General features: G+C 27.7%; 4 protein-coding genes across 7 annotated transcripts in view; 1 reads left to right on the top strand and 3 right to left on the bottom strand.

The window, feature by feature from the left end:
* The window catches only part of LOC130664951 (NPC intracellular cholesterol transporter 2-like), a 30,221-nt gene that overhangs the window by 6,499 nt on the left and 6,320 nt on the right, over nucleotides 1–17,402 (top strand). The window lies entirely within an intron of this gene.
* Nucleotides 16–5,290, bottom strand: LOC130664950 (speckle-type POZ protein-like A). Of its 4 annotated transcripts, none has more exons than XM_057465150.1 (4): nucleotides 4,906–5,269; nucleotides 1,504–2,230; nucleotides 414–1,439; nucleotides 16–336 (listed from the first exon to the last, which is right to left on the bottom strand). In XM_057465150.1, coding segments are annotated over exons 1-3 (738 nt in total). In that variant the 5' UTR covers nucleotides 4,916–5,269; the 3' UTR covers nucleotides 16–336; nucleotides 414–1,438. The 4 variants fall into 4 exon arrangements, 2 of the variants coding, with proteins under 2 accessions (XP_057321133.1, XP_057321134.1); XM_057465151.1 differs by having other exon boundaries at nucleotides 1,504–2,179; nucleotides 4,906–5,267; XR_008989489.1 differs by having other exon boundaries at nucleotides 17–336; nucleotides 1,504–2,280; nucleotides 4,906–5,290.
* Nucleotides 6,953–8,585, bottom strand: LOC130664948 (speckle-type POZ protein-like). The gene is made up of 2 exons (XM_057465147.1): nucleotides 7,336–8,585; nucleotides 6,953–7,258 (listed from the first exon to the last, which is right to left on the bottom strand). The coding sequence occupies exon 1, from the start codon at nucleotides 8,394–8,396 to the stop codon at nucleotides 7,341–7,343; it is 1,056 nt and encodes a 351-aa protein (XP_057321130.1). The 5' UTR covers nucleotides 8,397–8,585; the 3' UTR covers nucleotides 6,953–7,258; nucleotides 7,336–7,340.
* Nucleotides 8,717–10,276, bottom strand: LOC130664949 (speckle-type POZ protein-like). Its single transcript, XM_057465149.1, has 2 exons — nucleotides 9,041–10,276; nucleotides 8,717–8,971 (listed from the first exon to the last, which is right to left on the bottom strand). The coding sequence occupies exon 1, from the start codon at nucleotides 10,091–10,093 to the stop codon at nucleotides 9,065–9,067; it is 1,029 nt and encodes a 342-aa protein (XP_057321132.1). The 5' UTR covers nucleotides 10,094–10,276; the 3' UTR covers nucleotides 8,717–8,971; nucleotides 9,041–9,064.

The following is a 17,402-nucleotide window of genomic DNA, read 5'->3' on the forward strand; positions in this document are numbered from 1 at the left end:
TAAAATATATTAAATAACAAAAAACATGAGATGATGTTATCAGTAATAAGTAATTCCAGTTGAAAATGGTGACGTTTTTTGTTTCCATATCGTGTTCCGATTAAAATAATATCGTAAGCAATAACTTTTACGCCTCAATGCTATCAGTAAGTCGACATCTTTAAATAACTCAACCGCATTATTTGACAAAATAAATATAAACATATTTGTGCTCATAGAAAAAAATTTATGAAAATATTTTCTCTATAAAAATAGTCAGAAATAACATTGAAATATAAATCGAGATTTTATATCTGAACCTAGTACACTTATATTTTAAACTTCGATTTACTTGATCTAAAAAAAAGTAAAGATTTATAAATTATCAAAATAATAAAATGAAAATAACAAATTAGAGAAAAATAACAAATTACAATTTTTAACTCGAATGAGTAATTTTAGTTTCATTTTTAGCCAAATTCAACATCGTGAATTTTTTAAACAACATCAAATCCAAAGATGATTTTGACTTCTTCAACTCTTTGAAGTTTTTGGTCTCAATAATCTCTTCAGCATTAATAACCATGAACTCACTGACATTCCAATAACTCTTTGGCATTGTGGCGTTCGGCCAGAGTTATCATATAGATCGAATTTTCTGCAGTTAGAGATTTGTTGAGCGAGTTTTGACACATTTGCTTTAAAGTTTCCAGCTGATATTTATCAGCGGCTTTTAACAAATCGTCAGCGTCATCATCAAGATGAGCCACTTTATCAGTGTAAATATATTCCAAGACTTTTTCAAATATTTCTGGGCTAATGTCTATTATTGTTAATCGATTATCCTTCGTCTCAATCATTTCGTGAGAAAACATCGCAGCTAAAACAGGACTTCGTGCCATGAGAATAACTTTGTGAGCTGGGAATTGTTTATTACTACCCACCTCCACAACAACGTCCCTGCCTATTTTAGAGTTATAAAGTTCTCCGTAATCATGTGCCATTTGACTTTTCATATCTTTAAACGGAACAATAGTTGTAATTTTAGTACATTCATCGTAAACAGTGACTTCAACACCTACTGTCAAAATATTATGAGGAAACTCAAATTTTTAGAAATTTATTGGCAAATCATTGCAATCCAGGCATCGGCCGATCTATGGGAAAATTTCGAAGCTCGGCGACTTTGTATGGGATCCACATTGGCGCCACTTTATATTCGAAAATAACGGGGATTTTAATTTAATGGAAGTAAATAAAATAATCAACGGTATAAAAATCTTTATTTTACTTTACGAAATCACTTGAAAATTTTTCATAAAAACAAATATAAAATAATTGTAATAATTAGTAAAAATTTTAAAAAACATTGAATTAGTTTTTAAATGATATATTATGATATTGTTGAGCTCTAAGTTTTATTTAGTTCCAATACTCGATGTTATCTGAGTTTTGTTTATCTGAAAATAGAAAAATAAAATATACTGTTATGCAGTTGAGTAAAGTAAACGTTCAAATACATACTATTTGGAAGTTGCATCAGTAACACTAGCTTCATCTTCTTTTTTAGGAAATGAACATTTTTTCAACAGTTTTAACGCTAAGGAAGAGTGTAATTTCTCAAAATTTTCAAAATTTTGAATGTCAATGTGATTTTTTTTTATGTTTTTGACCAAAAAATCGGTGGTGAATTCCAACAGAGGTTCAGCACTATGTCGATCAGCTAAAATCATTAATTCAAATGCATTTTCAAGATCCAAAGTTTCACTAAGCGATTTTTGACAAATATTTTTAAGTGACTGTAACTGATACTTGTCCGCAGCTTCTAACAAATCATCAGCAATCTCATCCAGACCAGTTACTTTATCGGTATAAATGTACTCAAGAACTTTTTCGAATACCCTTGGAGTAATGTCCGGTATTGATATTTTACTTTCTTTCTTCTCAATCATATCATGAGAAAACATTGCGGATAGAACAGGACTTCGCGCAATTAGAATACTTCTGTGAGCTTTGAAATTAGTATCACCCACATTTATAATAATATCGCTACCGATTTTAGAGTTATACAATTCAGTGTAGTCGTGAGCCATTTGATGTTTTGGAACATTAAATGAAAGTTTTGTGGGAGTTGTAATAGAGGTGTTATACACAGTGAGATCAAGACACACCGTCAAAGTATTATCAGGTAAATATTTATCTGCACTAGCCAATAAAATTTTTTTGCTTAACGAAAAATACATTCCTTCACCTTTATTTAAAGAAAAGTATTTTATTACTATAAAAACTTTTTCTTTCTCACTATCCAAAAGAAAAAAGGAAAATTTTGTATTCAAATCGTAATGATCACTTGTTAAACACAAGTTAAAGTCTACATATTCTCTAGAATCAAAGATAGATATGAGTGTGAATGTAGCAGACATCAGACAATCGAAAAGTTCAACAATCGATATTTCTGCGAAAAAACGATTTAAAAAATTTTAAGACTCGGGAATGTATTCGTTTTCAAATTATCTTTACACGGATTTTATTCTTTTTTTCTTACTTTCTTTTTTGGAGCTATAATTTTTAAAATAAAACTTTAATGAACATTTTCAGAAATATATATCAATAAAAAAATATCAAATTAACCCATTTACATTCTTTTTAAACGAACTACAGATGACTTTTTTTTTTTTTTCAATAAAATTTATAGAATTTATATTAAGCTGTATCTATTTAAATAATGACTAAAATGAAAAAAAAAAAAAATTCATCTCTTCATTTCATCAAAATCTACAGATGAATTTTTTTAAATTATTTTTAAAATTTTTATTTCATAAGTTATTAATTTTTTTCTCATCCGACAAATTTTTATAATGACATATAGCTACGAAAAATGTGGTTTTATCGATAAAAAATAAAGGAAACATGTTTAATTTTAAAAAAACTACAAATGAATTTTCATATTTTTTTTAAATATAGATATATATATTTATATAAATTAAAAAAACTATATTTTTTATATATTAAATTCTTTAAAAGCCATTTAACCATCACAAATAACAAGTTAAATTATTTATAATCTTATTTTAAGCTAAAGACCATTTTTTGGACCCTTTTAGAACATTTTTTTAAAAAATATTATACAATATTCTGATTCAATTAAGAAATTAATAATTATATACATATATACATTAGGGTGAGCCAAAAAAACCAACCTATCGAATTTATGTCTTAAAAAGGAACTATATATCGAGAAAAAATTCTCCCATTGGGCAAAATTTTTAGCTCAATTTTAAAAGGTGTCGGTAGCTATTTGAAATTTCCCATCTAAAAACATGCAAAAAAAATTTTTTTGATTAAAAATATTATAACTTTTGAACCGTGTGAGATAAAAATTCGGCTCTAGAATATTCTTGTATGGCATTAAATTTCTTTAAAAAAAAGTCTTAGAAGTCGAATTTGTAAACTTGATATTTCGTATACTAACAGGCCATCAACGTCTAGAGTAAACAGAATCATACAAATTTAAGGTATTTGGATTTTCCAAATACTTTTCTTTTATTGTGATCGATAACAAAATATTATTTGTTACAACGTGGATATTGTTGGTGATTTCATTGCACTACATGTTGAACAAATTTTCTCGTAGTATTGATATTTTTAATAATAAAGCCTTAAATTTGTATGATTCTGTTTACTCTAGACTTTGATAGCCTGTTAGTATACGAAATATCAAGTTTACAAATTCGACTTCTAAGACTTTTTTTTAAAGAAATTTAATGCCATACAAGAATATTCTAGAGCCGAATTTTTATCTCACACGGTTCAAAAGTTATAATATTTTTAATCAAAAAAATTTTTTTTGCATGTTTTTAAATGGGAAATTTCAAATAGCTACCGACACCTTTTAAAATTGAGCTAAAAATTTTGCCCAATGGGAGAATTTTTTCTCGATATATAGTTCCTTTTTAAGACATAAATTCGATAGGTTGGTTTTTTTGGCTCACCCTAATGTATATATGTATATAATTATTAATTTCTTAATTGAATCAGAATATTGTATAATATTTTTTAAAAAAATGTTCTAAAAGGGTCCAAAAAATGGTCTTTAGCTTAAAATAAGATTATAAATAATTTAACTTGTTATTTGTGATGGTTAAATGGCTTTTAAAGAATTTAATATATAAAAAATATAGTTTTTTTAATTTATATAAATATATATATCTATATTTAAAAAAAATATGAAAATTCATTTGTAGTTTTTTTAAAATTAAACATGTTTCCTTTATTTTTTATCGATAAAACCACATTTTTCGTAGCTATATGTCATTATAAAAATTTGTCGGATGAGAAAAAAATTAATAACTTATGAAATAAAAATTTTAAAAATAATTTAAAAAAATTCATCTGTAGATTTTGATGAAATGAAGAGATGAATTTTTTTTTTTTTTCATTTTAGTCATTATTTAAATAGATACAGCTTAATATAAATTCTATAAATTTTATTGAAAAAAAAAAAAAAGTCATCTGTAGTTCGTTTAAAAAGAATGTAAATGGGTTAATTTGATATTTTTTTATTGATATATATTTCTGAAAATGTTCATTAAAGTTTTATTTTAAAAATTATAGCTCCAAAAAAGAAAGTAAGAAAAAAAGAATAAAATCCGTGTAAAGATAATTTGAAAACGAATACATTTCCGAGTCTTAAAATTTTTTAAATCGTTTTTTCGCAGAAATATCGATTGTTGAACTTTTCGATTGTCTGATGTCTGCTACATTCACACTCATAGATAGATTTAATACACCATGTATCTTTGACTTTAGATCCTGATGAGAATTCGGAAGATTTAAGTGTAAATTTAGTAGCAGTATTGAGAAAAATATCCATGTCATTAATTTTCCATTCGTAAACGATATTATTTTTATTTATTGTAGTATAACCTCTTTCCATTGCAAATAATTATTTAACTCTCAACACTATCAATATGTCAAAATTTTCAAACTATTTATTTTTGTTGCGAATTATATTATCAGATAAGAATTTTTTAATTATTTTTTATGCTTATTAGTAGAACAGTTTATTCAACAATAAATAATAAATGTAAAACAATGACGACTGGTATCCCGCTTCAACTTGACAAACGTAGAGAATACCGTCAGTGGCGCGCTCATGAGAAACCGCGTAAATAAAATCTGCGCGTTGATTTTTAAAAAGTTTATTTTCACATATTTTTGTCACAGTTTTTATTATATTATTTTTAAAAAATAGTCATTGATAATATATAGTAAATAATATAAACATGAGGAAATATTATCTTTATAAGAACTTCCGGTGATATTTCTTTTTCAATGTTTTGTTATCCTGTGACAAGTAATAAACTTTTTACCACCCGTTGGTATCGATAACTTTGAATATTTTTTTTTAAATTCAACCGTAACAAGAAGTAAACGTGCGCATCAAATATGAAAAACTTGTAATAATTATTAAAGATATTTAAGATAATAAATTATTATTAATTTTTAAATAATAAAAAAGTTATTGAGCATCAACTTGTATGTAATTCCAGTATTCGTTGTTAGTTTATTTGAAAGTATTAAAAAATTTAAAAAATATATTGAAATAGTGTTGAGTAAAAAAGTTTGATTGAATACACACAATTTTAGAATTAGTATTAGTAAATTGTTGTCTTTTTACTGATAAGATGATAACTTCTTTATTAATTCAAACGCTCCAGCAAGATTTGATTGAATTCTTTAAACTCTTGAGTTTCGATAAAGTCTTTAATTTTTGTTGCCATAAAACGAATCGTGAAATCTAATAACTCTTTGGCACTATGGCGGTCAGCTAAAGCCATTATTTTTAATGCATTCCCTGGTGGAAATTTTTCGGAATTTTCTCTGAAAAACTCAGTTCTAAAATTCTAAAGACTTTTTCAAAGTTCTAAAGACTTTTTCAGAGTTTTTCAGAGAAAAATCCGAACAATTTCCGACAGGGTTTCTAAGAGTTAGAGTTTCACTCAGTGATTCTTGGCACATTTCTTTAAGCGAACGTAGCTGATATTTGTCTGCAACTATACTAATAAATCATCCGCAATCTCATTTAGATCAATTACTTGATCAGCGTAAATATAGTTTAAGATTTTTTCGAAGATCTCTAGAGTAATGTCTGGTATAGATATTTTATTTTCTTTTTTTTCAATCATATTATGAGAAAACATTGCAACTAAAACGGGACTCCGTGCCATTAAAATGGTTTTGTGAGTCTAGAATTATTTATCACCCACGTTGATAATAGTATCGCAACCCATTCTTGTCGCACTCAAATTTACTTGACGCATGCAGATTATCGTATAACCCACGAAAATGTTGCGGCAACAGTTGAATCAGCAAAAAGCTACATGGCGAACAAAACAGCGAGCACTAGAATAGTACTCATTTCGCATTAATAATAAAAAAAAAGTATGTTCAATTCGTGCAGTGTTGTCGATTACCCTATACGAGCAAATGAGCACACTCAATTCGTTCGTGCGCTCAACTTTGCTCTCGTGGGCAATCGACAACTTACCGCACTAGTTGTACAATATACTATTAACTATTACAAAATGCATGTAACAGTCAAAATGAAAATATTACTGACGGCTTTACTTTTGCACTTAAACTTAACAACTTTACACATGAGATTACGGCTTCTATTATATTTATTATGAAAGCGGAGTGCTAGAGATTTTGATTAGTTTATCATCCCAGTATGAGTTTCATTTCAATCCTACCAGACTCAACTTACATTTACTTACCATATACCCCCGCTTTTAATTCGCAAGTGGGACTCAGCGCTCTGCCATGGGGACTTTATACTTACTGGGCAAACAGGATGCGATAATCATTAAAAAATTTGTTTTTTTATGGAAATTTAAAGTTCTTGAAATTTTTATTTAATTATTTAACAATATTTTGTTTATATAATATATTAAATAACAAAAAACATGAGATGATGTTATCAGTAATAAGTAATTCCAGTTGAAAATGGTGACGTTTTTTGTTTCCATATCGTGTTCCGATTAAAATAATATCGTAAGCAATAACTTTTACGCCTCAATGCTATCAGTAAGCCGACATCTTTAAATAACTCAACCGCATTATTTGACAAAATAAATATAAACATATTTGAGCTCATAGAAAAAAATTTATGAAAATGTTTTCTCTATAAAAATAGTCAGAAATAACATTGAAATATAAATCGAGATTTTATATCTGAACCTGGTACACTTTTATTTTAAACTTCGATTCACTTGATCTAAAAAAAAGTAAAGATTTATAAATTATCAAAATAATAAAATGAAAATAACAAATTAGAGAAAAATAACAAATTACAATTTTTAACTCGAATGAGTAATTTTAGTTTCATTTTTAGCCAAATTCAACATCGTGAATTTTTTAAACAACATCAAATCCCAAGATGATTTTGACTTCTCCAACTCTTTGAAGTTTTTGGTCTCAATAATCTCTTCAGCATTAACAACCATGAACTCACTGACATATTCCAATAACTCTTTGGCATTGTGGCGTTCCGCCAGAGTCATCATATTCACCGAATTTTCTGCAGTTAGAGATTTGCTGAGCGAGTTTTGACACATTTGCTTTAAAGTTTCCAGCTGATATTTATCAGCGGCTTTTAACAAATCGTCAGCGTCATAATCAAGATGAGCCACTTTATCAGTGTAAATATATTCCAAGACTTTTTCAAATATTTCTGGGCTAATGTCTATTATTGTTAATCGATTATCCTTCTTCTCAATCATTTCGTGAGAAAACATCGCAGCTAAAACAGGACTTCGTGCCATCAGAATAATTTTGTGAGTTTGGAACTCTTTATTACCCACCTTCACAACAACGTCGCTGCCTATTTTAGAGTTGTAAAGCTCTCCGTAATCATGTGCCATCTGACTTTTTAAATCGTTAAATGGAATTTTAGTTGTGATTGTAGTGCATTCATCGTAAACAGTGACTTCAACACCTACTGTTAAAATATCATGAGGAATCAACTCAAATTTTTCCCTTTGTAATCTTTCTTTTTCTAAAAATTCTTCAAAACCCCAGGCTTGCTGTGACTTGTATACTTTTTTGAAGTCTCTAATCAATACTCTTTCACTATCATTATTTAAAATAAAAAATACAGCGTCTGGTGTTATTTCGTTTTCAGTGCAATTATAAAGAAATATTGATATGAAATTCGGACACACACACAGTTTGCTTTTTTTAAAATTCAAGCTAATATACCAGTTATCGTTAATTTCAGCTCCAGCCGAGAATTCTGGTGATTTCAAAACAAGGCCGTCTTCAGTGACAGGAGCATTTAGATAGGTACTGATAGCATTTATTTTCCATTCATATAAAACTTTGTGTTTCTTTGCCAAACTATAACCTCTTTCCATTTTTAAAACTTTGTTATTAGAAAGATTAGTGTAGAAAAAATTGGAAGTTAATTAACTAGACAGTTTTATAGAATTAACTTTATGTTTAATTTATAAAATTTATTGATATAGTTTTATTTTTAGATGTCAACACACGCTTTAAAAACCGAGATACACTACAGTGAATTGTATGTGTGAACAGCTCTTATCTTCCATTTTGTTTCAGGGTACAAGTAAGCGTCAGTTAAACAAACGATATTAGCGCCACTTTATGCGTAAAAATGGCGGGATTTTCGAAAAAATAAATGAAAAGGTAATTAATGATATGAAAAACTTTATTATATTTTATGGGATTACATCAATATTTTTAGATAGAAAAATATAAACAATAATAATAATAAGTAAAAATGGAAAAGATAACTGAGTAATTATTAACTGATATTTCAGAATAGAAAATATATGACTTGTAATCATAAAAGATTATATTTAAAGTCATTGAATAATGATTATATAGAATTTAAATTATGGAATATTGTTGAGCATCATGTTATTGTACTGAGTTTCGATTGTTTTTGTTGATCACCTGGTGAATTTGCCTGGAAATATGAAAAATATAATAAGTAAATAAAAATAGTGTTGAATAAAAATTTAAATTAAGTACGTACCCATAGGCACGTGTATCAGTTAATTCACAACTTGAGAATTGAAAATTTTTCCAATAATTCAAATGCTAAAGGAAGATTTGATTTTTTAAATTCTTTGAAGTTTTGACTCTCGATAATCTTTTTGATATTTAATTCCATAAACTTGTTTGTAAATTCCAATAGATGTTTGGCGCTGTGACGATCAGCTAAAGTCATTATTTCTAGTGCATTGTCAACAGTTAGAGTTTCACTGAGTGATTCTTGGCAAATATCTTTAAGCGACCGTAGCTGATATTTGTCTGCGGCTTCTAATAAGCGCTTAGCATCCGCATCCAGATCAGTAACTTCATCAGTGTAGATATACTTTAAGACCTTTTCGAAGATCTCCGGAGTAACGTCTGGTATAGATATTTTATTTTCTTTTTTCTCAATCATATCATGAGAAAACATTGCAGCGAGAACAGGACTTCGTGCCATCAGGATAATTTTGTGAGCTGGGAATTCTGTGTTACGCACATCTATGATAACGTCACTACTCATCTTAGTGTTGTAAAGTTCTGTGTAATCGTGAGCCATTTGACATTTTGGAATTTTTAATTTACGTGTTTGGCAAGTTGTTTGAGGAGTGTCGTACACAGTGAGGTCTAGATATATTGTGAAAGTATTGTCGGATAAATTTTTATCTTTATTCTTCAAAAGTGAAGATGAGAACGCATAAATTGAAGTTCTACCATTGGTCAGCAGCAAGTGCCGCTTCATTATCAATAATTTCTTTTTGTTATGATCCAAAATAATACTTGAATATTTTATATTTATATTATCGACATCAATCATTGAATTCAAACTAACATCTAGAATGGCCATACTTTGAGGATTATTATGTACATTAAATTGAGTAATTACATCTAAACAAATAGACCATTTATCATTCATTTTAGCTCCTGTTGAAAATTCTGAAGAATTAAAAGTAAATTTATAGTTATCCTCGAATCCATCGTAAAAACGATCTAGTTTATCAATCTTCCATTCGTAAACAATATTATGTTCACCAAACGTGATATAACCTTTCTCCATATTAAATATTTATTAAATTTTTAACACAATAAATAATTAAAAATTCTTAATTATTTGATTTTTATATTTAAATAGATATCAATCAAAACTATTCCACACTCTGTTACTTTAAAATGTTTTCGATAATAAACAAGACGAGACGCCGGCTTTGTTACGAGAGATCCCGCGTAAAATTAACAACTGAACCGTGAAATTAGCCTCTTGTTAATATATGCAAAAAAAACCGTTGAGTATAGGCATTTACTGCAGTCATGAGTGTACACGCATGTGCACAAATTAACTTTACGAAATTATCATCCAATTCTAATAACACCGGCACACAAAAAAAAATAAGTTCTCTGTACTTTTGACAGGACCGATTTATTCCCATGTATTTTGACCCGCTGAATCTGAATCCGAGGTCCGTTTAACCCGTACACCCTCAGATTTTTAGAAAACTTTAAAAAACCTCAAAAATACACAAAAATCGACCGTTTTTTAAATTTAAAAATTTTTTTAACCCTAACTAAGCATGATTTTTATGTATTTCGGTCCTCCACATACTAACCTGAAGTTTATTTAAAACATTAGCCATTTAAAGTCTGAGTAAATTCCAAAAAACCCCAAAAAATTGCAAAAAAGCAAAAAAATTCTTAGTATTGTGATGAAAAAAATTTTATAGGGCTAAATAAAAAATTATTTTCATGTATGTTTATCTGTCACATATAATTATCGAACACCCATGGCTTAGATATCTCTAAAATTTTAAATAAATGGCAAAAATTCCCAAAAAATCGAAAAAAATAAAATTTGGTATAACAAAAATCAATTTTTAAATCGAAATAAATAAAAGAAATCATATTGTTCGATCTGTGATATATATATAAAAAATATTTTGGCCTAAAACATAAAAAAATTTTAATATGCTTCAAAAAATTTTTTTCATTACAATACTAAGAATCTTTTTGCTTTTTTGCAATTTTTTGGGGTTTTTTGGAATTTACTCAGACTTTAAATGGCTAATGTTTTAAACAAACTTCAGGTTAGTATGTGGAGGACCGAAATACATAAAAATCATGCTTAGTTAGGGTTAAAAAAATTTATAAATTTAAAAAACGGTCGATTTTGTGTATTTTTGAGGTTTTTTAAAGTTTTCTAAAAATCTGAGGGTGTACGGGTTAAACGGACCTCGGATTCAGATTCAGCGGGTCAAAATACATGGGAATAAATCGGTCCCGTCAAAAGTACAGAGAACTTATTTTTTTTTGTGTGCCGGTGTAATTTATTTATTTAACTTTTAATTTAATATTTAATAATAACAATAATAATAATAATTATCAGAAAAACAATTCGCGTCCCTAATGCCAAAAAGGCATATGCTGTATATTAGACTGGGCCAAAAAAATTGACTATTTTTTTTTTCTTAGCTATATCGAGGATATTATTCAGAATGACAAAAAAAAATTTCATGAAAGTTTGAGCCTTCAATATTAATTTCAAGAGATCTATCATCGCTATTTTTAATTTTAATTCATAATTTGATGTTTTACGTCAGAACTGCTAAAACATTGAAGTAAAAAAAATTCATTTCCACTTATTCTTATGTAAAATTAAATTCCCTACAAAAAAGGTCTGATTGAAAATTTTTGTCAGACAAGCCGTTTTCGATTAATTTAGCTTAATAAATTGATATATTGTTTTGGTTTAACATTGTTACTTTTGAATTTTGTAACTGACGAATCAATAAATATCTAGAAAAGACCACGACAGATTCTTGAAGGAAATTTAATACTCTACAAAAAAGATCTCTTAAAATTTTTTGTTAAATTTACTCCTTTAAAAGTTATTCAAGGTTGAAGTTGAGTCAAAACGGTTTTAATAACCTGAATAACTTTCGAAGGAGTGAATTTAGCAAAAAATGTTAAGAGACCTTTTTTGTAGAGCATTAAATTTCCTTACAGAATCTGTCATGGTCTTTTTTATAGATATTTATTGATTCGTCACCCGATAAAAAAAGATTTTATACAATTGTATAAAATTATATACAAAAAATGGCCCGATCCAATTGTATACAACTGTATAGGAATTGTATACAATTCTATACAAATTGTATACAAGTCTATATAATTATATACAATTCTATATAATTGCAATACATAGAATTGTATACAATTTGTATAAAATTGTATACAATTTCTATACAAATTGTATACAATTGGATCGGGCCATTTTTTCTATCCAATTATATATAGTCTATATATAATTCTATACAATTGTATAAAATCTTTTTTCATCGGGCAGTTATAAAATTCAAAAGTTGAAATGTTAAATCGAAAAAATATATATTAATTTATTAAGCTTATAATTAATCGGAAACAGCCTGTCTGACGAAAATTTGCAATCAAACCTTTTTTGTAGGGAATTTAATTTTACATAAGAATAAGTGGAAATTAATTTTTTTTACTGCAATGTTTTAGCAGTTCTGACATAAAACATCGAATTCTGAATTAAAATTAAAAATAGTGATGACAGACCTCTTAAAATAAATATTAAAGGCTCAAACTTTCATGAATTTTTTTTTTGTCATTCTGAATAATATTCTCGATATAGCTATGAAAAAAAATAGTCAATTTTTTTGGCCGAGTCTACTATATAGAAAGATGTATATAGATCTACCATAAAGCTAAAAAGGCATATAAATTTTTTTTTTGCTCAATCGCTTAGAAATGATTTGAAATGAATATTTTGATAATAAAAAAAATAAAAACCAAAAAGGCCTATAGATATACATAAGCCTTTTTGCTTATAGGCACAATGATCATTAATGCCAAAAAGGCATATGCTGTATATTAGACTGGGCCAAAAAAATTGACTATTTTTTTTTTCTTAGCTATATCGAGGATATTATTCAGAATGACAAAAAAAAATTTCATGAAAGTTTGAGCCTTCAATATTAATTTCAAGAGATCTATCATCGCTATTTTTAATTTTAATTCATAATTTGATGTTTTACGTCAGAACTGCTAAAACATTGAAGTAAAAAAAATTCATTTCCACTTATTCTTATGTAAAATTAAATTCCCTACAAAAAAGGTCTGATTGAAAATTTTTGTCAGACAAGCCGTTTTCGATTAATTTAGCTTAATAAATTGATATATTGTTTTGGTTTAACATTGTTACTTTTGAATTTTGTAACTGACGAATCAATAAATATCTAGAAAAGACCACGACAGATTCTTGAAGGAAATTTAATACTCTACAAAAAAGATCTCTTAAAATTTTTTGTTAAATTTACTCCTTTAAAAGTTATTCAAGGTTGAAGTTGAGTCAAAACGGTTTTAATAACCTGAATAACTTTCGAAGGAGTGAATTTAGCAAAAAATGTTAAGAGACCTTTTTTGTAGAGCATTAAATTTCCTTACAGAATCTGTCATGGTCTTTTTTATAGATATTTATTGATTCGTCACCCGATAAAAAAAGATTTTATACAATTGTATAAAATTATATACAAAAAATGGCCCGATCCAATTGTATACAACTGTATAGGAATTGTATACAATTCTATACAAATTGTATACAAGTCTATATAATTATATACAATTCTATATAATTGCAATACATAGAATTGTATACAATTTGTATAAAATTGTATACAATTTCTATACAAATTGTATACAATTGGATCGGGCCATTTTTTCTATCCAATTATATATAGTCTATATATAATTCTATACAATTGTATAAAATCTTTTTTCATCGGGCAGTTACAAAATTCAAAAGTTGAAATGTTAAATCGAAAAAATATATATTAATTTATTAAGCTTATAATTAATCGGAAACAGCCTGTCTGACGAAAATTTGCAATCAAACCTTTTTTGTAGGGAATTTAATTTTACATAAGAATAAGTGGAAATTAATTTTTTTTACTGCAATGTTTTAGCAGTTCTGACATAAAACATCGAATTCTGAATTAAAATTAAAAATAGTGATGACAGACCTCTTAAAATAAATATTAAAGGCTCAAACTTTCATGAATTTTTTTTTTGTCATTCTGAATAATATTCTCGATATAGCTATGAAAAAAAATAGTCAATTTTTTTGGCCGAGTCTACTATATAGAAAGATGTATATAGATCTACCATAAAGCTAAAAAGGCATATAAATTTTTTTTTTGCTCAATCGCTTAGAAATGATTTGAAATGAATATTTTGATAATAAAAAAAATAAAAACCAAAAAGGCCTATAGATATACATAAGCCTTTTTGCTTATAGGCACAATGATCATTAATGCCAAAAAGGCATATAAAAAAAAAGTATATTACCATGAAGTTAAACCCGTGAATTCAAATTTAAATATACTAAGGGAAAAAATTAAAGTAAAAAAAAATTTCGAAATTCTTCAGTGAGGTTTGAGTAGTTGTATTTATTAATGCTAAAAAGGCATATGCTTACTGTTATAGGCCATTTTGGCATTAATATTTTAATTTTTGTTTTTTGATCAATTTCGTCACTCTGAAGCGATGAAATGACGAGAAAAAATAATGTGAAAGTTTGAGCTCTTAATATTAATATTAACAGCTGCCGCATCCAAATTTTCTATTTCCCGTTTAAATAAAATGGGAAAATTTATTTTTTAAGCTTTGGAATTTTGTAGCTCACGGTGGGACCTATACTTTTAAATGTTTACGACATATTCTTATGGGAAATTCGACGCTCTACAAAAAAGGTCTTTTATAATTTTTCGATATTTTTATTTTTCAAAAGTTATTCGAAGTTACAGTAAGATTGACGATAAATTTTTATATTTTTTAAATTTTTTGACGCAACCATCAACTTTATCGGAAAATTTTGTAGGACATTTTTTGTAGAGCATTCTATTTCCTATAACTTATCTCCGAGAAAATTTTCGAGTTTTCTCACAAGTCGTGAGTTATTTACAATTAACTAAAAATTTTCTTAAATAATCTAAATTTTGTTGCTTAAAATTAATTATATTAAATTTTCAGTTATCATTAATGTCTGTTGTTTTATGATAAAAACTATTAAAAATGTGTTTTTCTTTTTTTGTATCCAATAATCGTGTAAAATATAATTTTTCTTCATGTAAATTACTTGCAAAAAAGTTTGACTCAATCAAATTCATTTAAAATCCAGAATTTTTTTTTTATTCTCTTTAGAGGGTACCCTATTTTGCCCGCAAAAATGAAAAATTTTTTTTTTAACGTTAACTGAAAATTTTTTCTATTTACTTTGAATATCATTAAAAAAAAAGATTTAGTGTATTTGAGTCCTCGAAAACTTGGTATTTCCTACCCCGTTTTGCCCTTCCCTCCCCTACTATAGATTAAAAATGTTTCTTAGAACTTGATAATTAACAACATAGAAAAAATAAATAATTTGTATTGAACAAATGATCATTTATAATTTATTTTAAGAAAATATATAAAAAAAAAATTTCTACTAAAATAGGGTATCAGGAGACACGGTAGTGTCTCGCGCCAAGTACACGTTTAAACACACATGTATATGTGTGAAGTGTCATGGCGCGAGCCTGCCGTGTCTCTATACCGTAGACCGAACGGTATTTAGCTCCAATTTTTAAAAACTTTTTTAAAAAACAATATTTTTAGAAAATTCCTTTTTCAGTCGAAAGATGATTGATTGTTCGTCATAAAATTATGAAACTTTACCCATTTTAGTAATGAGAACTAATTTAAATAATGAAATTAGGCCAGCATATACTATAGCACCCCCATTTTTAATCATTTTACAATTTTTTTCATGCGAAAAGGGCACTGCCAGAGAATAAAAACTTATAAGAAATGCCATGATTCAGTAAATGATATATGTTTTTCTATAGCAATAATTAATTTTTTCGCCACCAGTGGAGCTCCAGTCTATATTTTTTACTATAGTTTGATATGAAATTTACCCGGATAGTCACCTCCACTGCAAATTAACTCCTCTAATAGCCACTTTAGCTTGAAATTGACTGTAACTTGACATCATTGAAATTACCTGCCGGAATTTGCCAATAATTTAACAGTAAAAGTTGAAAAGAAAAATTTGCGGTTAATTTTTGCTCGATTTAGAGGTAATTTTTTATAGAAAATAATTGTTGGTAACGTTCGTTCTTTGCATTTCAGATGATAAGCAAATTATACATAAAATGTCTATACAACTTGCAGTACAATTTGACGTAAATTTACTACCCGAATTAGAATGCAAATTCACTTCAAAAGCTGACTAAACAAAATTTTTCAGGCAGTTTTACATCAATTTATTGTTAATTTGACTTATAAAGTATTTTTTCACCCCCAAATTGTAGACATTTTTATGTATAAATTTGCTTACCTTCTGAAATAGTAAGAATGAACATTACCGACTTTTTTTTTCTAGTAAAAATTTACCTCTAAATTGAGCAAAAATTAACCGCAAATTTGTTTTTCCAACTTTTGCTGTCAAATTGTCTGCAAATTTGGGCAGCAAATTTCAGGCAATTTCAATGTCGAGGTACTTCAATTTCAAGCTAAAGTGGCTATTAGGGTGTGCTATTAGGGTCAGTAAGATTTAGTATAGAAATATACCCTATAAAAAGTGTGCTATTGCACAGTTTGCTTTAGCAACAGTTTACTTTACAAAAGTTTCCTTGAATTTTTCGTCAAATTTTCGTCAACTTTAGACTTTTCCATTTTTTACGTCAATTTGTGGGCAACTTGCTATTGAATTTGATGTAAATTTACTACCCGAACTAAAATGCAAATTCACTTCAAAAGTTAACTAGAAAAAAGTTGTCAATTTTCAGGCAAATTTTGTCAATTTATTGTTAATTTGACTGGAAAAATTGATAAGTATTTTTTTACCATGAAATTGTAGACAATTTCATGAATAAATTTGCTCATCTTCTCAAATGGTAAGAATGAACATTAACGACTTTTTTTTTCGTAAAAAGTTATCCCTGATAGCCAGAGTTTCTAATCAGAAAGTTGGTGTACCTGAGTTGCAACCAACTTGACGACAAGTTGTTGACAACTTTCAGCTCGTGTAACTGTTGACTACATGTTGGCTACAAGTTACTCAAAAACTTGGCGACAATCTACTGCCGCAACCTGTCACCAAGTTTCTGAGCAACTTGTAGACAAGTTGTCGGCAACAGTTACACAAGCTGAGAGTTGTCGACAAGTTCCTCGGAAAGTTGCCGACAACTTATGGAAATGCCAACTTTTGCGGCCAATCTGGCGACAGGTTGCGGCAGTAGGTCGTCGACAAGTTGCGGCCAACTTGGCTATCAGGGTACCTTTAAATTGAAGAAAAATTAACCGCAAATTTA

This window comes from Microplitis mediator, chromosome 3 (assembly GCF_029852145.1).
Source record: "Microplitis mediator isolate UGA2020A chromosome 3, iyMicMedi2.1, whole genome shotgun sequence".
Taxonomy (NCBI): Eukaryota; Metazoa; Arthropoda; class Insecta; order Hymenoptera; family Braconidae; genus Microplitis; species Microplitis mediator.